The sequence below is a fragment of the Nylanderia fulva genome, unplaced genomic scaffold (genome assembly GCF_048542155.1).
Source record: "Nylanderia fulva isolate GAGA-0341 unplaced genomic scaffold, ASM4854215v1 Scaffold6, whole genome shotgun sequence".
Lineage (NCBI taxonomy): Eukaryota > Metazoa > Arthropoda > Insecta > Hymenoptera > Formicidae > Nylanderia > Nylanderia fulva.
Genome location: NW_028190698.1, coordinates 792,638 through 812,391, shown reverse-complemented (window position 1 = coordinate 812,391; position 19,754 = coordinate 792,638). Strand labels below are relative to the sequence as shown.

At 36.1% G+C, this 19,754-nt stretch overlaps 2 protein-coding genes across 7 annotated transcripts; one reads left to right on the top strand and one right to left on the bottom strand.

The window, feature by feature from the left end:
• Positions 1-511: 511 nt before the first annotated feature.
• On the top strand, positions 512-15,568 carry LOC114944501 (uncharacterized). Of its 2 annotated transcripts, none has more exons than XM_085487760.1 (7): positions 512-732; positions 3,991-4,275; positions 4,890-5,025; positions 5,134-5,253; positions 5,496-5,599; positions 7,802-8,257; positions 9,561-15,568. In XM_085487760.1, exons 1-7 carry the CDS (start codon positions 730-732, stop codon positions 11,136-11,138), a joined length of 2,682 nt encoding a protein of 893 aa, XP_085343886.1. In that variant the 5' UTR covers positions 512-729; the 3' UTR covers positions 11,139-15,568. The 2 variants fall into 2 exon arrangements, with proteins under 2 accessions (XP_085343886.1, XP_085343885.1); XM_085487759.1 differs by lacking the exon at positions 512-732 and adding an exon at positions 1,600-1,908.
• On the bottom strand, positions 15,514-19,536 carry Zyx (lipoma-preferred partner zyxin). Of its 5 annotated transcripts, none has more exons than XM_029320350.2 (6): positions 19,176-19,536; positions 18,553-18,694; positions 17,863-18,361; positions 17,360-17,697; positions 16,752-17,167; positions 15,514-16,675 (listed from the first exon to the last, which is right to left on the bottom strand). In XM_029320350.2, the coding sequence occupies exons 2-6, from the start codon at positions 18,688-18,690 to the stop codon at positions 16,423-16,425; spliced, it is 1,644 nt and encodes a 547-aa protein (XP_029176183.1). In that variant the 5' UTR covers positions 18,691-18,694; positions 19,176-19,536; the 3' UTR covers positions 15,514-16,422. The 5 variants fall into 5 exon arrangements, with proteins under 5 accessions (XP_029176183.1, XP_029176186.1, XP_029176185.1 ...); XM_029320353.2 differs by having other exon boundaries at positions 17,863-18,337; XM_029320352.2 differs by having other exon boundaries at positions 19,445-19,533.
• Positions 19,537-19,754: the final 218 nt, after the last annotated feature.

Sequence of the window (19,754 nt, the reverse complement as noted above, 5' to 3'; positions counted from 1 at the left end):
TAAAAAGAAAGATATATAACTATAATGCAGCTACAAATTTATTATACACATACATAGGATACCCTAATAGTACAACATATTCGAAGAATATTCAGAGGACATTGAATATCCTTAAGATTCCAGGTAGCAAACTGACGTCAAAATGACGTCAGTTTGACGTTTAGGGCCGATTTTTCCAACTTCTTGGTAAGTTTTACCCGACAGGTAGCATATCTTCATCTCTTTCAGATAAGTTATAAAAAAAGTCATTTTGACGTCAGCTTGTTACCTGAGAAGTTCATTTTGTTAAGGTATAAATATATTTATATATGTATATACAATTTTTTAATATTATTCTTTTAATAAATTTAATTGTTTCATTTTTACTTTTTAATATTCAAAAAATATATATGTATTACGTATATTTATTAATTCCTGTATACGATTTACCCTCGTTCGATAATAGTGGCGCGCGCATCTGATTGGTCCTGTCAGTTCTCCGACTCGCCGCTACGCGGCGTTGCTACTTGCCGCCATCTTGTAAGAGTTGCCTCTCCATAGTGTTTGGAGGTTTACGCGAGACGGGACGGCAGCTTCTCCGCCGGAGGCTGGAAGTGCTGCTGAAGTGGTCGGTGCAACGGTCCTTGGCAGTCCCTGGGTGTCCAGGTGACCTCGCGCGAGGCCAGGGTACCATCGAGCCGCCGGGACAGTCGCCAACGGATCCTCCTGCGCATCCGAATCCGTCAAAAGATGGTGAGTGTCCAACGTTAACACCCTCGAGAGTGCGAGAGAGACGGAGAAGGAGTGAGAGAGAGAGAGAGGGAGAGAGAAGGAGAGCCTAGATATTTATCGGGGGCGACGATGTGTTTTTCTTGTTCCGCGTGTCTTGTCGCGCGACGACGACGACGACGACATCGTCGTCGTCGTCGTCGTCGTCGCTGCCGTCGTCGCCGCCCTCGTACCCCGACATTTTGTTTTCCTAGAATCGAATCGGAACGCAAAACGAGGAAAAATCAGTCGATGTCGTCGACGTCGACGACAAACGACACTCGATCTGTCGGGACACCCCACGTTCGAAAGTGTCGTTCGCGCCAAGTATCGCTCTCTTCTTTCTCCCTGCTCTCGTTTTCTCGGAGGCGATTTTCTATAGAGCGAATACGAGGAAGCAATTCTCGTCCGTCCTCGTTTCTTTCTCCCGGAAGGTCTTCGTCGTCGCGAGGGATGGAGGAAAGAGACGAATGTATTCTCGTTCTACGACGAACTGTCAAAATTCTAGACGTCGTAGATACGCGATAAAAATGGACGCGAAAATATATGTATATATATATATATATATATTTATATATATATATATATACATATATATATATATATATATGTATATGTATATATGTATGTATGTATATTTCGCGAGTGTAAACAATAGAGAGATGATTTTCGCGGATCCCCCGCGGCGAGGTAGAGCCTCGAGAGAGCTGGCTTCTCGTTTTCTCTCGCTCGAGACAGACAATGCACGGCTATGTTGCTTGCTTGTTTGATCGGTTAGTTGTTTGTTTGTTTGTTTTTGGCTGTCATCGCGCCTATCGAGAGCGAGAGAGGGCGCAGGGAACCCTCTCCCTCGCTTTCCTCACACACATGTTCGTGTATACCCGCGTCGCGTGCTTCAGTAAAATTCGCGTCAACTAGAATGTGTCGACGTGTCTCCGACTCCGTTTCCTACTAGTCGATATTCCGTGTGGCGCGAGAGAGGACTCCGAATGCCGATCACGCAGCTGCACGCATTACGACGCCTAATCCTCCGCGAAATCTCTGTCACTCGAATCGACCTCTCGCGCGATCCTCTTTTATTCCCGTCTCCGATAGAAATCTGGGCTAACCTTCATCGGAGTTCGTTGAGCGAGGGAGATGTTCGATAGTGTATATGTACATGTATGTATTTGTACATGTATACAGAAAACTATTTTTATTTTTATTAATTTTATTTTTCATAAAGAAATGTTTAATAAATTCACAAGCGCCTTAGACAAAAATTTATTTTTATGTTTATTTTACTTTTAATTACTATTTTGGAATTAAGAGAATTATTCTTGATATATCTTTCATTGAAATTGTTAGATAATGCTAGACGTATGTGAATAGTAAAAATGTAAAATATATATAAATAGTAAAAATAAAATAGCAAGTGATTAATAAAGCTAATATTCTTATCAAGTGGAATATGTATTAGTTAAATGATAATGATACAAGAAAAATATAAAATCTAGATATCGTAACTCTTATTGCTATATTGAGCATATTAAGTAAATAAATAAGAAGAAAAAAGCGAATAACTGCTTTTTTATCATTTCTTTAAATTCCAATAAATTCTTATGCGGTTTTATTTTCGTTTCAATGTTGCGTTTTGCAAGATTGGATAATAATTTATATTTTTCTTTTATTTGGGACACAACAGCTTTTTCATTTCTCTCTTTTTATTCTAGTTCCATCATTTAAGCGTTATCGTATTCTAGCTATCAGTGAAATTTGACAATTATTCTCGCTTGTGTATTTTCATATTTTCTTTCATTCTTATTCAAATGTACTTTTGAATTTCTTTGAATTGAAATCAGTGAATCAATCTGAATTTATTGACAATAAGACGTCTCACGTGGCTTTTGTATTTACATCATCTTACATCTTGGATTTTATCAAATAAAATTATTTTATGAGAAAAATTGAATTTGTGATTAATTTTGATTCAAAGATATTTAACGACGAAAGATTACGAAAACAAGGAAAAAAATGTTAAAATTAATATTATATGTCAATATATGTTTTCTGGCCAGAACGAGACTATACATATAGACAATGATTAAAAATTTTGGCAATATTTTCTGGCACTAGATTCATATAAAGAAACTATCATGTAAAATATACAAATTTCTATGATAAAAAAAGAGCTTAACGAAAAAATTAGAGACGTAATTTTGCGTAACAAATAGATAAATCGAATCGAGTTAATCTTTTCACTAAAAAGAGCCAATAATAAATAATTATAATAAACTCATTGAACATTTCCGCTATATGTAAATTTATTGGAATAATTCATTATATTTTAAGTCGTGTTAAATAAACTTAGCAGTCTCCTAATCTACTTACGATTGTTTGTACGAATGTTTGTGTAATACGATAAATTTATGCTCTTTAAATTCTACATATGAACAGATATATGGTACTTTAGAATTTAGTTTTCTGCGCATTTGATTCCAAAGGTGAAATATCTTCCGAGAAGCATGAAATATAAACTTTCGGTCATCGCTCTGTACATATTTTCCGTAATTCTTCACATTCTCGATTCGTAATCTTCGACGATGATACTCTTAATTAACGATCGGTATTTATGTATACATATATACAAATCATCTGTGGCGCGTTTTCGAATATTTCTATGATATCACGATTGTGTCGGCTTTTTATAAAATTATAATGATAATGTACGAATATAGGGGAAGGAAATCAAAATATTGCTAAGAAATGTCATTCGCATACGTATTTGTATTTTGCACAGCTGCAAATTTTTTCTTTTATTTTTCTTCTTATTTTTATGCTTATTGATACGCGGATAAATCTGTTATTGATTTGCATTTCAAGAAAAAAAAATTATTATCGAAGCATATATTTTCCGACTATGGAACGAAAAACTTCGTATCGGAATAAATAATTTAGATGCGTATTAATAATATAGAATTAAATCATGCATTAAAATTAACGTGCATTTCCGGAGGATGCAATTTTTTCTTTTACTTTTATTTGGAACTATTGATTTTAATAATAATTTTTTTAACTTTTTTTTATTTTCACACAGGTTTTTCCGTTTGTCAAAAGCGATCGTATTGCGGTGCCACAGATAATCGTGTAAAATCGAGCGATGATTAAGATTTTGAATGTTTTTCTATGTCGAGAAGGCGCGAGAGGAAGAAAGGGAAGGAAAGAAAAAATTTTTCAGAAAGAACTGATTTGATTGTTGTATAGAGTTCGGCTTCGACCGGTGGTACGGAGGGGTCTAGTCCTGCCTCTAGCCCTGCCTCGGCCGCGAGTCTTACGATGGCTGCGCCGAAATACGGTACGCTGGTACCGAATCGTATTTTCGTAGGTGGCATCTCGGCGAGCACCAGCGAAGCGGAGCTCGCACAGCTCTTCTCGGCCTACGGCAACGTCAAGGCCACGAAAATTATCTCAGATCGTGCCGGTGTGTCAAAGGGTTACGGCTTCGTCACCTTCGAAACGGAGGAAGAAGCCAAGCGGCTTCAACAGGAGGTATTAATCGATTGCATCTCTTCACAGTAGGAAAATTTGAATTTTCTTGTTAAAAACGGTCCCACTTAAGATTTTTCTATTAAATATTTAACACAGTCATTTATTGCTGTTGTGTTAATTGAACTTAAATGTAAAACTAGTAAAACAGCTGAAAAAAGATGTCAAAATAAGACAATGTGTATCTATTTTTTATTTTATTTAATAAATATGTTCTGTTTTATTAGTGGCAAGATTTATCTGTTAAAATTTACAGACAAAAATGTTGATTTTTTATTTTATCATATAATTGGAGATGATAAAATCTAAAATCAACATATTTAATTTTTACAATTAAAACTATGTTAATTTTACACAAAATTTATTCTAAATTACTTGACGTTTTGCATTTATTTTGTGTTCAAGTATTAACACAGTATTTGTGTCTCCATTTAACACATCCGTATTATGTTAAATTATAAGACATTAAACTTAACAGTTAAATTATAACAGAAATTTCTGTGAACCGTTTGGGACATATGATATCTGTTAAACACCGAAACTTTTCAACTGTGTTTGATTGACAATTAAATATCGAATCTTGGTTTTTTTCACTGATTTGTCTCTTTTTACTCTAGGCCGAATGCATTGTTTTGAGAGAGAGGAAACTTAATATAGCACCCGCGATCAAGAAACAGCCCTTCTCTAGATCCTTCGACGGTAGTACCGGTTCGCCTCCTTCTGTGCCTACAAGTACTTACTACTATGCGAACGGTAGGTTACAATTGCTTTATATATTACATGTACATAATATACTGGGTCCAGTGAAGACTGCAAGACCGCATTTCTAATCGGTTCTCTCTTCTCCGTTGCATTGTGTAGGTATGGGTCTCGCTTATCAGAATGGTATGACGTTCTATAATACGGCAGCTCCCGCACCGGCGACTTCTATCGCTCCACCTACGGATCCAGGAACGATTTATCAAGCCACAGGAGTGTTTGGTAAGCATTACTCGAATGTTATATACATATCACGTACTATCACCATAAAATTTATCGCAACAGAATAAAAAAAGATTCTGTATTTTCTACTAGTATATTTAATCAATTTGTTGATAAATTATGTATCCATAAAAGGTTAAAATAAATATAGATAATACGTTAATTAAAATACAATTATATTAGTCGTTGGTTAGATAATTGACGAATTAAGTTTATTAAAGTATTTATTTATCTTTTCCCAGGTCCTCAAGCTGCCACCAATCATCAAACATTCGCTCCTGTGATGTATCCATGTCCAGCCCCGTCGCTATATATGCCGCAGCAATATCAGTATTCGCCTATGCCGGTATGTAAAAGAATACCGATCGCTTTCCGATTGTTCTTTTTTTTCATATTCTCCTCTTTCACTCTCCAAGTGTAGATGTTCCTGGGTTTTCTCTCACCGTGTATAAACATAGATAGATCCTAGCATAAGATCCTGACCGTCTTTGTCTGTATCTTTATTAAATGGTGTATATCGGTTACGGTTTGACAGACAAACGGTCTGATGGGAGAAGCCATACCACCGGCGTTTCTACCCAACCCTCAGCAAATGCCTACTTACGTCCTTCTCGACGCTATACAGTATTGAGGTCTAAAGGTATAAGGTCTATGGCAAAACGATTAGCATGTCGCTCGTCATTTCTTGAGCATTTCACTTTTTTTTCCTTTTGCCAATCTCTTGATGCACGGCCTATCGATGCATGTTCGTTCATCGCCTTTATTGTCTCACGACTAGTAACTTGTATTCACTGATGTCGGAGTATTCTTGCTAATTTTCGGCAATTTTATAAGTTTATTATAATTGTGAAATATTTGAGGTAAAATGTGCATAAAAAAACGCATATTGAAAAACACATGGATTTATATAAAAAAAAAGATAAATTAAATAACAAACAATTTGTTTAATTAATTACAATAAATACACAATAGAATAATCAATATAATGGAAGATAATGATAGTGAACGTAAATGCATCATTAATAATGATACAATTCTAATAACAATTATAATAACACGGATAGTGTGGTAATGATATTATTATTAATAACATAATAAATAATAATCATATTTACAATCATTAAAAATAAAAATTTATGTGTATACCATAAAAGCAGTAACGGACATGAAAAAATTATAATCGATAAATTTCAATAATTAGCGTTTAAATGTATTATAGATCTATTTGCTATGGTTCCTTTCTTCTTTATCGTTTTTCTCACTTGTTTTAATTTTTATTAATGCAAATTATTTTTTAATAAATCATGATTAAATTTTATAATAGGGACGTTAAAATATGCTTATCGATTATGTATTTGTTCAGCATGATTGTCTGCTTCATTTTTGTAGTTTGTTTTACTTTTCGATTTCTGAGTCGCATTCAATTCATCGACAAATCTTCAAGTAGCACACGTTCTTTCGTTTGCAAGACGCTTCATTGAAACAATATTTTGTAATATTATCAATAGGTTTCTTTTCGAACCAAGTTCTTCCGACACTTGGAAAAATAGTGCATAAATAAAATGTACCGAAGATCACTTTCTGTAAATTATCGAAAATATATATTACAATGTATAGGCATGCACGCAATGTGAATTTTGAATGGCTTAATCTATATATCTTCTTATCTATGAGGACAGTAAAAAAAATATTTATATCGATAAATTGACAATTAAGCAAGTTACGCTACGTAATAATTAACGCTTCGTCTATTAACGTAATCCCCGATTGTGTGACTTGTTTCTTGTGCACACATCTTTTTCTTAACTTGGAATGATCTAGGAAATGACAAGTCATTGTGGAAAATATACATGAATCGAAGTGTACAGCTTCGCTTGTGACTTTCATACAGCTATGTTTATAGACTTGTTTAATTTTATTAAAACAGGCTATTTCCGTAACCATTAATTAATTAATTTAATCAATTTCATTTTTCTATTTCTATCTTTAAATAAAAAGTAGAGAGACATCGATTAACATGTTAATATAAGAATGCTATTTTTTATATATTTTTTTTTTTACGTGTAAATAATATATTAATAATTTTCCCTTTAATACATATTATTTTATACGAATATATACATATGAATATTCATATCTATTTTTCTCTCTATGTGAATAATATAGATTAATATCAAACATAAATCAAGATCATAAATATTTCAGTTGCAAATGCTGTATATATTGCTTATTTTCCGTTATTAATTTACGACATAGTTATTTATAGCTATAATCGATTCAAAAGGAAATAACGTAGCAGTACGTTATAATTACAATGCTCTCCTGCTAATTTCCTGGTCAAAGTTTAAAATTTAAGAGAACGCAATTTAATATATTTAAGGAGAGCAAAACTTTTCAAATGATCGATTGGAGAACGCAATGAAGGATCGACTAAGAATGTTTACGGGAATAGCTGTCCTAGGCACGATAAATATATTCGCATCAGTAATCTCGGAGGGTTCCAGAGTAAGCGGACACTTAAACGTACTTCTGCTTGTTTTGTCTACAGTACGAACCGTACTACGCAGGAGCGGCGGCCGCCGCTGGGGCGCCTCAGTACTTGTACGCTACTACCGGCGGTTCGCCGAGCAACACGAGCAACGGTGGTGGTGGTGGTGGTGGTAATGGCAATAGTTCCGGCAGCAACGGCAATAACGGTACAGGAGCGACCAGTCCGCCGACAGGTCCGCCGCCGCCTCTCCCACCTCCACATCCGACGCACTTTTACGCACCCGCCGCACCGCCCCCGCATCATCATCCACCTGTACCAGCGGGTCCGCCGCCACCCCCGGCGCAAGTGGATCATCTGTACTATACTCCTTTTGCAGCTGGCCCGCATCCCGCGCTGCCGCCGCCGCCGCACGCGCCTATGGGATTGACCGAGCAACAGCTATTGCTGTACGCTACGGACGCTACGTCATGCCAGCAAACCTCCACGTCTGACAGTCAGGCCGTTCCGCAAGAGGTAAATGCTACATTCTTTTTTATGTTATATGTCGTTTTCGGAATTTCTTTCGGACCGGATGAATCTCTTTGGTTTTCAAAGGAGGATGAAAAAAGATTTCCCGACTATCGATGGAACCTAAAATTCGAGTTTCATGGGTATCTATGAACTATATAAGATGTAAAAATAATGGTCTTTTTTCCTAGAGACCTGGGGAAAGTATTGAAAATCTATCAGAACTATTGAAAATAGCGTTATTCGATCGATCTGAAGACAACTATAAAATCGATGACATGGATGAATTTTCAATCAAATCAAGTTCTGGTTAAGCACTTATCAAATAGGTTTCTAGATCAATAATGTTTTAATATCGGGATCGCAAAATTCATGATTGCGGATCCAATATGGTAGATCAGTATTGAGAAACACTATATTCGAGGATATAGTTACTTCTGAATAAAAGATCTGATTCTATATTCAAATACATTATATTTTTTTAGTTTTTTATTTAAATATTTTTGTTTCATTGTTGAATAAAATTCTTTAGTTCTAACATAGAAAATATGAGAACTATTAATATTCTTTATGTTAGAACTAAAGAATTCTATTCGACAATGAAACGTAAGTAATTGTGAGCAATTAATTGAGAAACAAAAATATTTAACAAACAAATATAATATTAAAACATTATTGATCTCAAAAACTATTTGATAAGTGTTTAACCAGAACTTGGTTTGATTAAAAATTCATCCATGTCATCGATTTTAGTTTCCTTCAGATCGATCGAATGACGCTATTTTCAATAGTTTTGATAGATTTTCAATACTTTCCTCAGGTCTCTAGGAAAAAAGATCGATTTTACATTTTATATGGATACCCATGGAACTCAAATTTTAGGTTCCATCGATAGTCGGGAAATCGACCTTTTTTAACATCCTCCTTTCGAGAGTAGTATCGTTATTGCAATTAGATTATTAGCTGTGTTCAGCAGAAAAAGCAGCTTTGAATCTGATTGGTGTATGCTCTTGATCTTAGCTGAAGAGCGTTCACCAATTAGATTCACGAATTTTATAATAGTTATAAAGCTGCTTTTTCTGCTGAACGCAGCTATTTACTCGATATAACAATAGTACACACACATGCCGGTAGTTGCTATAAATGGACACAATGTTACATTTAACTACGGAAATGAGGATTCAGTCGTGAATTCGGATTCTGATAGAAGAGGTCTTTCTATCACCGTTATAGTACACGGGTTTACTTTTTTTATACCACGCAGCGTATTGAATTGAGACAGGCATTACTCTGTGAAATAAAATCGTAGGATTCACGTCCGACGCCGAGCCACTCGGAGCAACCGCACGGTGAAACGCAACAGGCCTCTTCAGGCTCACCGGCAACACCTCTGGTGCCCCTAATACCTGTCAAATACCCCGTGTCCGGTCGTTACCACGCAAATTATCATCCGATCGCGATACACACCGCACCGCAGAACGATAGCGAGGACTGCACCAGTCCGATGCACTGTCGCATTCTGTATCACCCGGCCGTATACATTTCTCACGCACACGCACCGCCGCCCTATACGACGCATCACAACCACAACGCATCATCCGGCACGGCTAGTCTCCTGCCGACACCGTTCTCGGCCTCGCCGCGTCAATCCGGCTACGACGTCAACACAAAGACACACGGTTACAATTCCAGAGAGTGCGGCGGCAATAAATATACGGGCGGTCAGAATAATGGTAACAATAACAATTTACGGGGTCAGGGAGGTCACGGCTATCCTCTGAACACACATACACCCAAATCGCAGAACGCACAGGGTGGTTCGCAGTCGCACAACAACGGAAGGTGTAGCGGAAACACGGGGGCGGACGGTTACTCACACAAGTATTCGACGATAGCGATGTCGTCGCGATTACCAGTTCAGTACAATAGGAGGACGGCTGGATCGAACGTGGGCTCGTCGGCGATCCTTAGGTCCGGCAACGGCGGTTACGGCTCGAGCCAGGCCGCGCACAAGTTTAATCACGCCCCGGCGTCCAATTACGGTGGCTCGCACAAGTCGAGCAACGCCGTTCACGGCTACGAGTACTCGACGAATGGACGCGCGAGGAACTGCGGCGACGATCAGTATTATGAAATTGGCAACGGCAGATCGATGGGCAACGGTGCTTATGGTTCTACGGGTCGTAGAAATTACCTATCGAATAACAACAGTTACAGAGGAGGCCCCGCTCGATTGGATCTGCACATTGGAAGCGACAACAATGGTCGGCCTAACAACAACGATGCTTCTAAGACTGACAATGCCGTCGTCGTCGTCACGACGTCAGCGACGTCGACGACAACGACAACCTTGTCGTCTCGCCTGTCTCCAGCCGACCGGGCGAACGCGGATGCGTCCAAGGACGCTCAGGAGAAACCGGCGAGCCCACCGCCAGCTCCGTACTCACCCATGACACAGCCTCTTCCAACTCTCTCACCACCCACCCCTCAGGTCCAGTTTTACGCTCCGGTCCAGAATCGTTATCAGCCATCTTCCATGCCTTCGTCGCAGCAACAACAACACCAGTCTACCAACAACAGCCAACGCAACAGCCGGTATTCCGTCGGTCAGACGCTGGCTAATCGAAAGTCCGACAAGTATTCCGGCTCATCGCAGACGACGATGCTGCGACAGGGTGCCAAGTACAAGATGAACGGTATGATACAGACCGCGGCGACGACGGTGACGAGCAAGCTCGTCGACGATAATTTAGGTGGCGCCGGCGACGGTCCTGGGAGGCTACCGATTACGCCACCAGGTACACCGCGGGTGGGCGGTCACCCAGCGGCCGGTGATCAGAATCAATTGAGCGATACGTGCCATCAGATGCAGGCGCTGACTCTGTAGATGTTTTCCATTCATCTCCCCGTCCCCTTCCTTTTTTTTTTGTTCTCTGCGTCCGTTTTGTTGTCTTCTTATCGAGAGTATATATGAAAATATATGTATATCTTATTAGAGTCTAAAGAGAGAAGAGAAGCCACGCGCGACCTAAGATATATGACGGCTGCAAACTGTGAAGAAAAAATGTAACAGTAAAAAAAATCAAGATATGCAATATACACATATATATACACACATACATACATATATACACGCTACGGTATGATTTCTCTGGTGATCTCAGACTCGACATGTTAAAATAATTAGGCATTCGATGTAGGAACGAAATCTTCTCGAATTCAATAGCTTGCTGATCGGTTGAGCGTAATTCCGACAAAAGCTCTGCGAACGCGTTCTATACAGCTGTGTATAAAGAAAACAGGATACGATAGATTATTAATTGTTACGTGGCAGGAAAAGAAAGAGCGTGAAGAATGTGTGTAGAGAAAAAACTTAAATGATATCCGACAGGTGTGTAGCAGAGAATTAATAAGAAAACTTTTATCTCTTAAGAACATACACATATACACAACACGTACACACATAGATATGTCATTTACATATATCTACGTTATATAATATATATTATATATTATACTATTACAGTATCCGATGTTATATGCGTGATAGGCTCGACAAACCATGAATCTCCGCGAGCAAGGCTAGATTAGTTAGCAAAAGATAGAATCGAGGAAAAAAAAAGAAGAAATAACGTTGTTATCGTACAAAAAGATGAGCGATTTGTCATGTGTTCAAAAATAAAAAAAAAAGATAAAAGGAAAACAAAGCAAAAGGGGTAACAAGAGGGCGAGATAGGGTTGATTTCATAAAAACGGTTGCTCAAGGCACTGCCACATCTCCATTAATTTTATTTTAATTTTTTTTTATTATTTACCCCGAAAAATACACGGGGATGTACCCGTACTTATAATTTTCTTCTCTCGTTAGAGTAACCGTGAATATATACATATATATATATATATATATATATATATATATTTATACATATATATATATATATTTCATCTCGCGTTCTTTTTCAAACGTAGAGCGAGCTGATGTAAAACCGGATTCGTTATTCTTTTTGTTGATATATTATTCCGCGCTAAACGTTGTAAATGTTATAGCTGTTAAATATCGGGAGAAAAAAAAATGAGAAAAACCGTGACCCACAAGTACGAAAAGGACGAAACGCCCCGTACCCAAATGAAAATAAGGTAAGATATTAAAAGAAGAGAGAAATAATAATAATGAATTAAAAAAATGTGTCGGCTGTGAGCTTCCAAGCAAATAACAATAATTAAATTATTATAATATTAAAAAGGTTATTAAATAATATTCTACCTAATTGTTATAAAGGTGGATTTCTTTTACCTGTAAATGTGAAACAAATTTGTTATCTCGTATCTCACGTAGTTATGATTGTCCATTTGAGAGAAAAAGAGAGAGAAAGAGAAAGACAGATTATAGAGAGTTTCGGCGCCGTCATATGTAAATGTTTTTGCGGCGCATATACATTTACCTGAAGATTTCGGTAAGACATCTGTATCGGTACATAGGTAGAAACACGAACGCGACAGACAAGGGCCTAGAAAGAGAAGGCGTAGAGATAATATCCGAGCGAACACTGTTAACACAAAGAAATTAATTTATTGAAAAAGCAAGAGTGCCTTCTATTTGTTTTCATAATTGTATTGTTGACATTTGTTGCGTTACGTTCCGAGAGCCTCTAATGTTGTTATAAGAAAAAAAAGAGATGTTTGAAGAATTGTTGTTCCTCTATTTATTTATTGATTTATGGGCATACGTGATGCTAATAAGCCCAACTATAGCCCAGCGAATTCGGAAGTGTATGAGAGTATGATACTGTAACAGTAGGTCTGGAGAACTCTGTATTAATGTGAAAGAACAAACGTTGAAAAAAGAAAAAGACAGCAAAAAAGTCGCATGATGATGATGATGATGATGATCGACATTGCTGTTAATGCTGAGATAGATATTAAGTGGAATGAAAAGGGAACGAGAATGCGTGAATGTGAATATTATTTGAATAAATGATTAACATAAGTAGAGGGAGAAAAATACAGAGAGCGAGTGTGTGTGAGTATGTGCACTTTATTGCAACATCTAGTACTATATATAGGCGGAACACAAAAAGAAGACATTCTCTCACACATGTGTGCATATATGTATATGTATATATTCTAGGATGCATCTATACATATACATACACGTGTACGTATGATCTATATGTATGTATATATACATACATATAAATTATATATCTCGGAGCGATGATATAACATATATACATATACCGAAGATATGCAAAAGAGATACGCATTATTTAGTCGTGTGTATTTGTGCTGGCGCGCGAATCTGGATAGGTGGCTGTGATTTATTGCGTGCAAGTACAGATTTATATATGAGCATATATATATATATATATAATAATAATAATGTGTGACTCGTGTATCTACTCACACACAGCACACATACATATTTCATATATATATGTATATAATATAAATATCTATATATATGTATTTATATTATATATATATTATACATATTATATGTGTACCTATATAAAAAGAACGATAGATTGTTAAAAAAAGTGCAATTCTATGTTGACTTTGGTACAACAAAGCTAACAAATCGAATATTGTTAGATTAATAAAACGAGTATTAAAAAAAGCGTGTACTAAATTTAACGTAGAATGGTGCTGACTTGATCGAATATAAAATATATATACATATATAATACATTACACAAAATATATTATAGTTTTAATCTAAAGAGAAAAAAAAGGAGTCTAAGATAGACACCAGAGCTATATGTAGTAAAAAATATAGGATATCTATAATACGAATGTATTATACGCAGCACACAAAGAGTGCAGATTCCGGATCGTGGAATGTTCTAGCATCTCATGCATATATTTGCGAAAAAAAGCAATTAGTGCGGATAAAGCGAGATCGAAGAGTATAAGCTTTCGAGAACAAATAATTTAATATAATACAAAATTATTGTCTTCTCAGAGATTATGTCGCTTCGTGAAGAATATATTGCGATTATACTTAATATGGATACGTATTATCACATTTTCCGCAAATGATGACAAAAATAATTTCACACTGGATACATTGGATATGATCAGGATTATTAAATATTTATTTATTGCGGGTGATATAATCTCGCAATGTTTGTAGTTTATTTGATAAGATATTTAATTACTTAAATTCGTTGATTATTTCATAGATTTTATCAACATATTGATGTATGTACAATGTATCTATCGTGAAATTATAATTTGCCAACTACGACGTAGATAAGTAGAATCGACTCATTCATTTCTTCAAGAAGAAGCATAGGACATGGTGCATTCCACGATCCATGCGCGCGTACCGGTGAGATAAATTTATGTATTAATAAACACATAAATTATACACAAAATGGCATACAGGTTATATATATATCACAAAAATTATATAAAGATATAAGGATTTAAGTACTCTATCGTAATAAAAAAAAATATGTTACGCATAAAAAAAGAGATGCAAGTATCTAAAACAAGATGTTAATAATAATAATATAATAAAAGACAAAACATCTGTGCATGAAAATCATAGATAGAGAAAAATTAGTCAAAGAATGATATAGAACGACTCTATTGTAAATTTCTTCTGCAATTATATAATAATAATAATAATAAATGTATTTATATATATAACATATATGTATATGTATATATATATATATATATATACACACATTTAGTGTATGTACATATAATATAATTATATATCGTACATACATTATATGTATACAGGTTGTATAATCGTGGCCTTCATTTCGGTAACAGTTTTTCTTATGGATTTAAGATTAATGATTTCATAGTAAAAATGTCGAAATTTAATAATTTAAAAAATAGATATATAACAGAAGTTCTTTATTTAATTTTGGCAACTTTAGCAAAATAACAGGCATATAATATTTAATACTAGATATTATAATAGAAAAAAGATTATATGTTCAAAATTCAATTTTTGTTAAGAAAAAAATTTGTATTCCAAATTCTTCAGAAAATCTGTAACTGAAAAGAAGTACGATAGCTTGAGCCACCGTGTATAACTATTAATATAACAATCACAATAGTAAAATAACACAATATATTAATAGCAAATCTCATTAAAATAGCAAAAATACATGCAAAGCTCGATCGTAGACTGTGTTCACTCATAAGCGGAGGCGAAAATACAGTCTTAAGTGTCTGCAAGCGCAGTAAAACACTCGGATGGGCAAGAACGGTTGGTAGAAACAAGCGTTACTCTTTGGCCATAAATAACAAACTGTATTTTTATTGATACTATAATACAGAGATCATATAAGTCTCCTCTTGATGTAATATCTTACCCATGCGAAGAAATTCAAAGACTAATTATATCGAAAACTGTTTAAGACACGATTGAGCTTTTGTCTCTTTTGTTTATTTCTTTTTTTTTTCTTTATTTATAATAATCTTACAAAAGAATCCGTTTTAACAGCTACGTTAAAAAAGAAATGGCACGCTTCCCCACCGACATATTGATATTGTCGATAATAATGAGTGCTACTTCTCGAATTTGTCTAATTATATGAATCGAAGCAGTACATCTGTCAACGACAAACTACGTGTTAAATACTTTACGATACATCGAATACTTTACTAGAATCACAATAATAATCACATCTGCAGGAAAATTACTTCGGACCATCGAAGTTAATCTACATTACTTCTAATTCGTTAATGACATACATCTCTCATTCTGTAACATACTGGAAATGCTTTCATTATGGCAGTGTGGCGGAGTTTTTGCGTATCAATCACATATTCGGATTCGTGTCGAGATAAATTGAATATAAAGTTCTTAACAATTTTTTTTTGTATTACAAGTGATAAAAATATCTAAAAACGTCTAAAATATGACAATATAATTTTGGACAGTATAATTTTTGTAGTCTAGTTTTAATAGTTATAATATAAAAAACGATCCTTTGTTAATATAATAGATAGCAAATATTGTTCCAAGTATACGAGATACTGCGAATAACAATATGAAACTATACGTAAAAAATCTATAATACTATGCTGAGCGGTATCTTACATCGCTCTCTCTATGTAATTAATTACAACAATATTTCTTTCGTATTCAAGTTTTAGGAATATAAATTATATAGGTTTATATCGCGGCTATAATAATATATAATTTATAATTCAGTCGTCATATGAGATGTTAAGGCTTGAACACGAGTAGCGTTGCAACTTTTACACAGAACATGATCATCCAAAGGATAGCAGCCTCGTCCCTCCGAATCAGAAGACAATACTAATCCGCAATCTTCGCATTTATAGCACTGAATATGGAAACTTCGATCTAGTGCCACTACTCGCACAGTCTCATCCTGACCAGGCTCAGGCATGATAGGCAACTTACAAACGCAGCAACGTGGGGCGAATTTTCTACGTACAAACAAAAACGTCAATTAATAAAAAAGAAAATTAAATTAATAATTACGAAAATAGCAAAAAAACTCACTTGTGAAAACATTGAATGCAATGTATTTGATTCGTAGCGTCCACAGTGAAAGGTATACCATCTAAGCTTTGTCCACAGACTACACAGGTGAAGCAGGAAGGATGATACGGTTTGCCAGTAGCCCTTAATATTCGGTCCAGAATCGGTCTTGTACAGACGCAACACTTCTCCAGAGTATTGAGATAATCCTCTTCGCAGTAGGGTTTCCCTTCCAACGAATAAAAGGGTTTCCCTTGTAGATTAACCTTGCATACGAAGCAGCAGAAGCAATCTATGTGAAAAACTTTGTCCATCGCCGAACATCCAGTACCCTCTCCCTCGACCTTGCGTCCGCATTGCGCGCAAATGCCATATATATCGCTGTCTTCATTATTATCTGCCATTCCTTGGACTAATAGATCCGTGAGAACGTCAACCTATAGATAAAATCAGTACTTTACAGATATCTAGCGATTAATCAGCAAAGTTAATCTATTCTAATTAAATAATATAAATTGTTATTACAAATAATCGTATGTTAAACCATGCGTTCGATTTTACTTTGATAATTTAAGATGCATTGACAAAAATTAACATTTCAGATATAGATTTTTGTTAAAGAGTCTCACTTCTTTAACAGGAGACACTTTGCCCTGCGGTTGAGTAGATGCAGCTGACCCGTAGCCAGAATACATGGAGTAATTGCAGGACAATTGCGACGGTGGTCTGGGATTAATCGGCTCGTATATAGATTCGTATGTCGAGCTGGACTGAGAACTCGGACCGTAAATATCGGCAGGATAGTTGCCCGATGGAAAATCAGTTTGATAAGTGGCGCGTCGCAGTTCGCTGTAACTCGACGAGACCGGACTCGGTGGCGGAGGCAGTTCCTCGGGCGGCGGTGGAAACGAATTCCCAGATATACAAGAAACGTATTCCGATGGCTCTGGCGGCGGTGGTAAATCATCTGTAGGCAAAGTTAAATATATCATATTATGCTAGAAAAAGTTTCTTAGAAATTGTACTTTCAGGAATGTTTGACTAAATATTACATCTATATTATTTCATATGTTTATGTGATGTATTATTGTATATATTTAATTATTTAGAAATTTACATTTAAATTTCTTACCAGCGCCATGTGCAGGAGGGACATTGCAATATGTGTTTTCCGTTTTAGGATTCCACTGAATATTGCTGTAAATAATATCCTTCTCGCTTCCACTAGCATACTTATATGTAGGAACCGGAATGGGCACGGGCGGTTCTATATTGCTGTACACTGCATGTCTCTCTCTGGAGGCTCTGCTAGTGCGATCATCCACAGGTACCTGAGGAGCTGGCATATTTCCAATGTTGGAATAATAATTCTTCTCATCGTATCTGTATTTTGGTTCAAATTTCTCTTCTGGTTGACATGCAAACAAATTGTCGTTTTGATAAAGTTTTGATGCTTCCTTGCCGTTAGCAGCTACCATTGCAGGAGAAAAGTCATTCTTTATGTCCAGTGGAACGTAGGGAGAAGGTGTATTCATATACAAATTTGAAGTTTTGTCACTTGCAGCTGTATTATTCAGAACTGTGCTGTACGATGGCATAGGTGGAGCCTTTACAGTATAACTTTGCGGTATCTGAAACATATTTTGTTCAAATGTTTAAAGTTTTCACAAATTACTCCCAATATACATTTGATATATGCAATTTAATTCATTACCATTGTCGCATCCGTGTTGAGGATGCATGCAAATGGAAAAGAACACCACATGTTATAACATCAGTGTTCTATAATCGAGTCAAATGTCAAGATTATAGGAATATTCACCTGAGGTTGGGACTTTTTCGGTTTTGGGGGCACAGCTGGCCCGATCTTCTTGCCGGGTTTAATAGACTTGGCCGCTTCATCGCCGTGATTGATCTGCAAACTCGCAATTTGCTGCTCCAGATTACCCACGTTTGACATTTTCCTACACAGACACACAAGTTATCTATACGTGCAATTTCTCTAATGCCTCTTATCGTGTCACAAATTTTCTTCAACATAATTGATAAGGTGCAAAGCCGTCGAGTGCGATAAAACATTTCTTCAGCATAAAATAATATGTGTAAAAATGAAGAGATTTACCTTATAAGTCAAACACACACACATACACACTTGCAAGGGCTTTGACAGCACGTACTTAATGGCAATGACCCTACATCTACACGATAGATACTTCGACAGCGCTTTGGGCAATTAAAATGAAATAAAAATATATTGGGAATCTGAAGATGGAGAGAGACAGAGCGGAAAAAAGTGCACGACACAAGGTGCAGTTGAAAAAGGACAGACCTAATGACATGACTCACATACACGAAACGTCAGAATTATCATTATCTTTCGGAATGTGACACATAAAAATCGAATCGCGTATAATAATTAGCACTATTCACTCGGAAGATACGTACTCGGCGAGAGTATTCAGTATTCGATTCGTTGAGGGAGGCTACTCCAGGAACACTTCTTTTTTTTCTTCTTTTTATTTTCTTCTCAAGCTTGCTTTCTCTTTCTCTCTCTCTCTCTCTCTCTCTCTCTCGCCTTTGTCGATTCAGGGCGTGAACGAGGCTTTCTCGGCGGGCCGACCAGACATCTGGAAATCTCGTGTGTTATCTGTACCACACCCTCGCAATAACCTATGCCTGTCCCGAAGCCGACAATTGTGACACCACGTATGTACCTGCCTCGCTGCGAGATAGCGCGGAGATGCGGGACCAGTTTGGGTTTGGACCGCTCGACAATTCGGCTGGAGTAGGAGGATATATATATATGTACGTGTATAAAGTGTAGTATGACGCATGACTAGCATCGCGTCACATATTTGGAATTTTCAGAACAAAAAATTCCGGTAAAAATATTGTATGTATTTAATTATATATAACAATATAAATTATATATAGAAATATATAAAATATTCTGTAAGTTATATATATATATATATATATATATATATATATATATATATATATTATATATATTTCATAATTATA